This window comes from Engraulis encrasicolus, chromosome 15 (genome assembly GCF_034702125.1).
Source record: "Engraulis encrasicolus isolate BLACKSEA-1 chromosome 15, IST_EnEncr_1.0, whole genome shotgun sequence".
In the NCBI taxonomy this organism is placed as follows: domain Eukaryota; kingdom Metazoa; phylum Chordata; class Actinopteri; order Clupeiformes; family Engraulidae; genus Engraulis; species Engraulis encrasicolus.
In genome coordinates, this window is record NC_085871.1 from 8,550,558 (window position 1) to 8,559,033 (window position 8,476).

General features: G+C 40.9%; 1 protein-coding gene across 1 annotated transcript; it reads right to left on the minus strand.

Moving 5' to 3' along the window:
* Nucleotides 1-2,222: 2,222 nt before the first annotated feature.
* On the minus strand, nt 2,223-5,383 carry LOC134464422 (uncharacterized). The gene is made up of 2 exons (XM_063217875.1): nt 2,970-5,383; nt 2,223-2,806 (listed from the first exon to the last, which is right to left on the minus strand). The coding sequence occupies exons 1-2, from the start codon at nt 5,381-5,383 to the stop codon at nt 2,797-2,799; spliced, it is 2,424 nt and encodes an 807-aa protein (XP_063073945.1). The 3' UTR covers nt 2,223-2,796.
* Nucleotides 5,384-8,476: the final 3,093 nt, after the last annotated feature.

Below are 8,476 nucleotides of genomic sequence, written 5' to 3' on the forward strand. Positions count from 1 at the left end.
GCGACACCTAGTGTTCTCTATATCTCTGCCTGGCCACACGCTCCAAAGTGTATGGAGCCCTAGAGTGCGTCTTAATATGTGACCTTGCCTCCTCCACTTGCGCTTGTCTCCTCGTCCCGCCTCCTGGCCCCTCCTCCGTGGAGAAAACGATAAAGTTTCCCAGCTGTCAGCCTAGCCACAACAACTTTTGAGGGACTGTTTTTCATTCACCATCCCAATTGCAAATGAGAAAAAGACTCTACAATAGAGCTTTTGCAAGATATTGAAATATAATGCTGTTGTCAGTGATGTCATCATGACGAGAAGCAAGTAGAGGAGGCAAGTGGAGGAGGCAAGGTCGCATATTAAAACACACTCCTAAACTGGACATGGCTAGTTTGTGAGTCACGTGACTGGCAGCCATCTTGGTATACCCAAAATTATCGATCTTGCCAGCCAATCAGTAATTGTCTATTTCAGCTGATCATTTGCTTTGACTGGTTGGCATGCTGAACCCCCTTGTTGCAATGTGCCGTGCTTGTACAGTACATTGTCAGGTTTTGTCAGCTTGTGGCATTTTTTGCGTTTTTAATATACCTATATAAGAATATATACCTAACTTATTGAATAGGGATGTAAAAAAGGGAGAGAAAAAAACATTGTTGGTTCTTTGTGTTCTTTTTGTATGAACCCTGTTTTTTTGTTTTGTGATTCTAAATGTGAATGTGAAAGATTTTATTGGTGGTGTTCTGTGGACAGATGCATATATAAAGAGAGATTTTATTTCCAAATGAAGCTAATCCAGTGCTAAATACTTCCATTTGCTTTGAGAGCCTGTGTCTTTAGTGCCTGCAATTTTTGTACTATGACCATGTTTCATGTGCTGTGAAAGGGAACAGTCCTCTAGAATTTGCCAAAGTTAAAACACACTAGATGTTGCCTGTGTGCGTGTGTGTGTGTGTGTGTGTGTGTGTTTGTTATCGGTACAACACTTTTCTACCCACTCGGCCCATTCATCTTAAAAATGTAACAAAGTCAGTTTGTGTATGTGGTTCGTGTTGCTCAAAAAAATCTACTGACCTTTCATCCTTCAACACACAGATTCGTGTACACAAGCACACATGCACACACCAACCAGTCAGCCAAAAAACTAATGGTTTGAGGCCAATATGAATTTGTTGTAGCTGTTCTGACTCTATGTAAGAATAGGACTAGACTATGTAAGAATAGGGTTAACTGTAAGAATGTGTCCATTGAAATCCATACAGGGATTCCATGCTTTGTTACCGAGACTCTTCCTAGCCGTTCCACAATGAACCTTCTCATTCCAGAACACATCTGTCTACACTTCGTAGAAAAGCACAAGAATGCATTCTTTCAGTGCAAGTTTTACATTCTGACTTTTGTTTTCTTTGAAGTTCTTTTTTGCTTTTCTTTTTATAACATATTTTTGGTTTTATTTGAATGTTAAAATAAGATATGAGAAGGCATGTATGATGGACTTATTGTGTGCACAAGGACAACGCTTGTATTTTGAAGCTTGTGTGTGTGTGCTCGTATGTGAAGACGTTAATTAATTTGTGAAATTCAGGTGTTGCTGGGAAGGAGGTTTAGCTGTATTTCTCTAGAGACTTTTATTGTGTCCCAATGACCAGTTGAACCTTTCATTTAAGAATAACCTTTGACCTTTTTGCAGACTACACCAAATTAAAAGCTGAGAATTTTTATCTCTGTGTCGCAGTGTGCTCACTTTGTTGGGGTGTGTGGATAGTACCACAATTGTTGGGGACAACATTAATATTATGTGTGATGTATGTGTGACAAAAATTGTATAACACTCACTACTTTCAAATAAGAGCTAAATCCAGACTTTATTCACTGGTTTATTCACTGGTTACTGGTTCCCTCAATTCAATGACCAAAAAGTGCAATGATACTGCCATCAAAATCTCTTTTGAGAGGGCAGCTCCCATCGTTCGAGAAAAAAAAAAGTGTCACCCAAGTGTCACCAGTTATTCACCAGTTATTACGCTGTACCCAGTAACTAAATAGATTTTACTTTTCTTTTACTTCTACTTTATATAACTCTGGTTAAAAAGGTCCGTTTTATTTCAGTGTAAAAATACATAACCATTTAAAACCTGCAAACTTGAATAAACTTCCTATCTTTTGTTTTGACAGTTATATTTTGCCAGAAATAATAAAAAAAAGACCCATTCACACAATCATCCTAAATGGCGCCAGCCTGATGCCCCATCCACCTGGAATGTGCTCCTCTCCCAATCAGGATATTGATATACCGGTATATGTCTCTCATTCTGTATATTGGCCATATATGCATATACTGTATCTCCCGTTCAGGAAAATGTCCATAAAACAACATACAATCACCAGATCACTCCTGACCATACATATCACACGTTGAAAAAATGGCAAGACACCAATTCCAAACAATTTGTACTGCACATGCATTGCTTTATTTGAAAAAAAAATACAAAAGACACCGTCAATGTAAAGATATATATACTGTACATGCAATTAAGAATTAAAACACAATTGAACCTTGATCTTAGGGCTTGTAAAGACAGGTGCAACAACATGCTGCATATGAGGTAACAACACAGTAAAGTGCTGGGGAAGGCCACCACGAGACAAAACACCAGTTTGAACAAGACATTAGATGTGAAGAGGACATTGTATGCAGATATCACAATATCCTGATACAATTCTGGTCATTGCACATCTTGAAGATGCAATTGCACTTTGTTCGTAATGCTGAAGATTTCTGTTGACTCCGTTGCCATTTCCCAAGTCATCTTAGCAGCACCTGTTGATGATGGGAATAAAGAGGAAAACAAGATTAGCATGCAGACCAGTGTTAACCTGTCACCTCTTGTGATACTCAGAATGTGAAAAAAAGACTATAGCCAACTTAAATTTACGTGTAGGAAGACAAAGTATTCAATAATGTAACCATAGCTCATATTTACCTTCTAGACATGTCAGTGTCTCTTCTCCTCCCTCTGGTTGCGGTAACAAGACTGCCCTCCCAGCTTTGCATGATTTTATCTCTTGCAGAACTCTTCTTAGGAGAGTAGAAGATGGAATGTACAGGTGGAGAATCTCGGCTACAGTCTGTGTAATACTTTGCCTTTCTGATCTTGTCCTTGGCATCAACTTTTTGGGCTCCGTATAACCTCAAAGTTGCTTTCCTTTTCTTGACGTCATCTCTGGATGCTGGTGCCACTGGACTTAATGAAATCACTGAAGATTTCCGAGAGCTCTGTCTTGAAGCAGAGATGGGACTTCCAGTCCAATGTCTTGTTCTGGTGGGCTCATTTGTGGTGTCTTTGGAAAATCCAGTTTTACATTTCTTGGAGGGCGGTGGTTGGCTGATGCTGCTGGCTTTTCCAACACACTGTCTTGGCCTTTTTACCCCATGTCCTCCCTCAGTCTCTGTAGAACTTGATCGCTTCTCTGTCTCAGTCGAACTTTTCTTCATGGGAGCAGATGGGGAGATGGGGGAGCTGGATTTAATTCCACTGAGTGACAGGGTTGGAGTGGGAATCTGTAATTTAGGGAGAGCAACCCTCTTCAGCACTACCCGACAGTCTTTCATGACATCACCTTGCACCTGATGTTTGGAGGGGCATGGTCTGTCAGTAGGATGTCTGTTGTCCTGGTGCAGATCTTGCTGGTGCTCCAGAGTGCAGTTTTCTTTCTTGTTGCTAGTCTTGAGGCAAATTAAGGATGACTCTTTGCCCATCAGCTGTGACAGACAACTTTGCTCATCCACTGACACAGAGATCTCCAAGGACAATATGGCTTCGCCTGGACTGCCAGGATGGTCAGATGTCCGGGACTGTTCAGCTTTAAGTTCACATGGCGAAGAGGTGTCTACCTCAGCATCTGTGCTATCTGCATCAACAGTCTGGGGTGATTTTACATTGTCCAAATCCTGGCTGTTATTACACATTTGTACAAAGTCTTTCGATGAGTCAATTGTGATTTTCTGGATGTCAGTGCTGTCTTTGTTTTCTTTTTCAGGCTGGATGTTACCGAGATAGGGATGTTGTTTCTTCATGTTCTCCAGGATTGATGGAAAGGTTTCCTTCATAAAATCTCCATCTGCCAATTCCTTGTCTATGTCCAGTGATTCGTCACTCACATTTCTCCAGGACGACTTCCTAGTTTCCATGGTGACATCACTGGCAGTACTGTTGTACACGCTTGCCAGCCGATTCAAAAAGTCCGTCTTCATGCCATAAAACACCACCTTGTCTTCCTCAGCTGCAAACTTTGTAGCCTTTGTTAAGATTTTGTCGAAGGTGCCTTTTTGTTCTGTGACGATGTAGTTGTGATAATCTCCACCCCAATAGAGATCAAGTATTGTGCGTGCAAAGTCTTGTGTATTGTCTTTTCTCTCTGGCGTTTTCTCTCTCGGTTCCAAGAACGCCAAAAATTCTCTCACCGTGCCAAGAGTAAAGGCCAAGCCTGTGCCTGAGTCTGTGTTTGTGGTCGTCTGTGTCTGTGGAGCAGTCTCGTTAGCAGTCAGCAATGTAGGGTTTCCTTTCAACATCTGGTCATTGGCGCTGGGGAAACTTGACTGAGGTGCACCCATGGCTGATGAGGAGGCTTGTACTGCTTTCTGTCTCCACGTACCACGTACCATTTTCTGTCTCATTCCACTGTTATGTGTGGGTTGCACAGCTTGGCCTTTGCTTGACCTGTTATTCCTTTGGGTACCGTGCTGCTGTTGCATTTGTTTTGCCTCAGTGGAGTTCGAAGGCTGATGTTGAGAGATGGCAAGATGTTGACTGCTTGATGGCTGAAATGATGTCTGAACTGGGTGTGATGGTTTGTTGGTGCTGTTGAAATTCACCTGGCCTTGACCGGTCAGTTGTAATCCATTGCTTGGTGTGTTCAGATTCTGCTGTGGGTTGTTCTGGACAACATACATCTGAACAGGTACATAATGAGTCACAGAGGATGCTGAAGATGTTATCTGCTGTGTTGCAGTAGCTGGTTGTGTCCTCTGGAAGTTCTTGTTGCCATCTGACACCATGTTGTATCCACTGGCAATGTTACAGTATTCCGAAGAAATGGTTCTGGAATCCTGATGTCTCAAGGATGTTCCACAAGATCCATTTCCATGGTAACCAGTCTGTGGAGCGTACATTCCATTCTGCATGGTAACACCATGCTGTTGGTGTCCAAACTTGGTGGTTGAACTTGCTTGGTGGTTGAAATGGGCTCCTGTTGTCTGGTTTCCTCCTCGCTGGGCATGCTGGCTGTGCCAGTTTGCCTGCTGGTTTGAAGTGGAGCTTGCAGTTTGATTTCCTGTCTGCTTCACATAGTGGTTGTGACTGATGGGGTAGTTGAACTGAGTCGGGTATTGCTGCATCACTTGGTTTGGTTGAAGATACATATTTTGTGCTGTAGGAAGATCAGAAGAAAGGGAAAAAATCAGTTTAATTGAAAAGAAGTTCTTCATATCTGGATTGCTCACTGGATATTGTAAATACAAACATAAAAATCACTCAACCAGACAAAAGGGCTTCTGTTTTTTCATCTGGTGCATCAACGGGAGGGAGACAGGTAATCTTGAGAAGACACCGGAGCAGCACAGATGGAATGCTTTTCTTTTTTAATTCAAGTGCACAACAGTGTTGAATTATAAAAGAAAAGCATCCCATCTGTGCTGCTCCGGTGTCTTCTCTTTGGTCAAGATCACTCAACCAGACTCCTAGTCTAGAACTACTATAGATATAACAGGAGTTGACCCCAGAATTCACCCCAGACACATAACTTCAGACCAATAACAGTATTGCCTTACATTACTACAAGACAACACAATGTGTCACTGCACAACACTACACCACACAACAGTTCAGTTAAATGCAGATCCACACACTGGATGGCACTTAACAGTTTCTTGTTAGCAGTCTCTACACTTGTTGAAACGTCATGCAAATGTGCACCATTTTAACAGATTTAACAGAAAGAGGATTTTCCACATTTCTTGGAATCCTCTTCACAACCCAACTGTTACATAGGTACAGTATGCCACATTTCATTTATCAATGCAAAACCATGTGATAATTAAGCAGTAAGTGCTATTTGTCGTAAGGCTTTTGGATTTATTCACTCACGCCAAATTAACTACAAAACAAATGAGCCAAAATAACATTAGATTAGAGCATTACTTACGTTTCACAGAAGTCTGTCTGCCCGTATTTGATATGCTGCTGTGGTTCACCATCTGTCAATCAAAGGCAACTGAGCATCGAATGCCAGACAGTGCAGGCTCCCCGCTATTTATGACCCTCAACTGTTGCCCCGCCCACCCGACACCAATAGTCTCCTCCCTACAAAGAGGATGAAGCAGGTTGGATTTTCTGGAAAAAACGGGGAAAACTCAATGATATAATCTCACAGTATTTATACATGTACTTACACAAAGTAAAATACGGTGCATCTAAAGCAAATAAGATGACAAATTACTGTAGGCCTATATGCACTATGCAGACCACACACATCCATCTATCCTGGCTCTTTTATATCAGATCCTGTTTGTGCCACATTTAGACATGCCATCCACCTCATTTGGTGAATAGCAATAATCATAGCAAACATGGTTTGCAAATTGCTGACTGAAAGCGTGACAAAATGGTTTGCTTATCCTGCCTCAAGTCTTGATAAATTGTGCTGTTTTCATGCAGTATTTCACTAGATAAATGGAGGCATAGTCACAATAAATTCCAAGATGCTGTCAATAAAATGATGCACCATGGCCTCCTTATCCATCAAAGTCATGTTATCCAAATGTCTTAATGAAGTTGCAAGCTACTGAAGTTATTTTTTTAGTTTGATCAAATCACTTGAAATTCTTCATGTAGTTCAGAAATCAAGCTTATTACAAATAAACTGTTTGGAAGATGCAGCATTTTCTGTTGGGCCACTGATCCCACAGGTCAGAGTGACTGAAATGGGAAATGCATGTGAGACAGAGATTCGGGTGAAGTTGACAAAATGCTTAATGGGCCTGGGGCACACAGTTACACATATGTATGAGGTTTGCATATAGACATTATGCTGAATGGGGCTTGGACACACAGTTAAGTATGAGATATGCATATAGACAATATGCTGAATGGGGAGATATTATCCATGTGAACAATATATTGAATGGGAGAGCTATCCATGTGAACAATGTCCTGAATGGGAGAGATATGCACATGAATGGGAGAGAGCTGCAGTCCATGTAGATGGGTCATTAGGCTGGGGCTATTGGGGGAAATGTGTGAATGTCTGGTAGCTAACTAAACCCTCCCTAGAGAAGAGTAATCAGACTATTTGTGAAATATGAAGTAATTCAAAATGAAGGGTCTGGCCTGTCTGGCTATTATAACATAGCCTATAGGAGATTTTAATGTGTTTCACTGTCACCAAAAAACTCACTTTCCAATGTGTGTGACTGCCGGAATCTCTTTAGCTTTAGACTCACCGCCTCATGAACAGTCACACAGGTGTTTGAGAGAGGAGTGAAGGAACAGTCTAATGTCCTATACAAAGCCCAATTATCCCAAACCACAGACCTAGATTAAAGTTTGTGGCCCATACCATGAATTAGATGAATACAATTATCATAGCAGAGAAAGCAAACTATTTAGTACTGTAGTCAATAATAATGAACAGAAACTACAGGACAGGGGTGCGCTGTGGCGCAGCACACTTATCCCCCCACATTTGGGCTTACATTGCCAACAGGGACCCCCTGCTCTGTTTTTTTCTCCTAAAAAAGTGCCGACTTGTTCCCCTGCACTGTTGACCGTAACACAGTTGAGTAGTAACACGATTGACTGTTTTGAAAGTGTTTTTGTGCTATTGATCTTTTATGTGTTGGAAAAATCCTATGAACAGATAGGAATTATCTCTGGAGAGGGAAGTCTTGTGTAAGGAGGGTGACTGAATTCAAATCAGACGTTGCAGGGATTTATAATGGAAAAAGTGTCAGTCTGTCAGTGAATTATAAAATCCTACTTATGAAGCTCAATAATCACATTTTCTATATCAGTTGCACAGATTAATGACAGCATTATTGTTAAGGGACATGAGGGGATGAAGGGATATTGGGCTGACTGGGTGGGGTGGGGGCACATGTGTACAGAGGGAGGAATGGGTGGAGAGGGGAAAAAATAAAACAAAACAGAGTCATGATGTGGAAAAAAAAATAGTTGATGTTATTTCTCAGTTTGTGAAGCATGTGATATTTGTGATGACTAAGTAAAAAATGACTAAGTAAAAAATAAAATTGTATAAAAAAAAGTATTTTTATATATGTTCGAAATGACATAGTATGTGTCCATAACAGTCTTGACAAAATAATCAAGCAAATGTTTGCTTTCATAAGAATATTTAACACATTATTTAAGATTAAGCTTGGCCATTTGTTTGTTTGGAAACTTAAATGTATACAATATGGAAACATCTAGGT

Bases quoted from the DNA above. Each gene is read 5' to 3' on its own strand.
- LOC134464422 (XM_063217875.1), bottom strand. From the start codon at position 5,383: ATGCAGCAATACCCGACTCAGTTCAACTACCCCATCAGTCACAACCAC.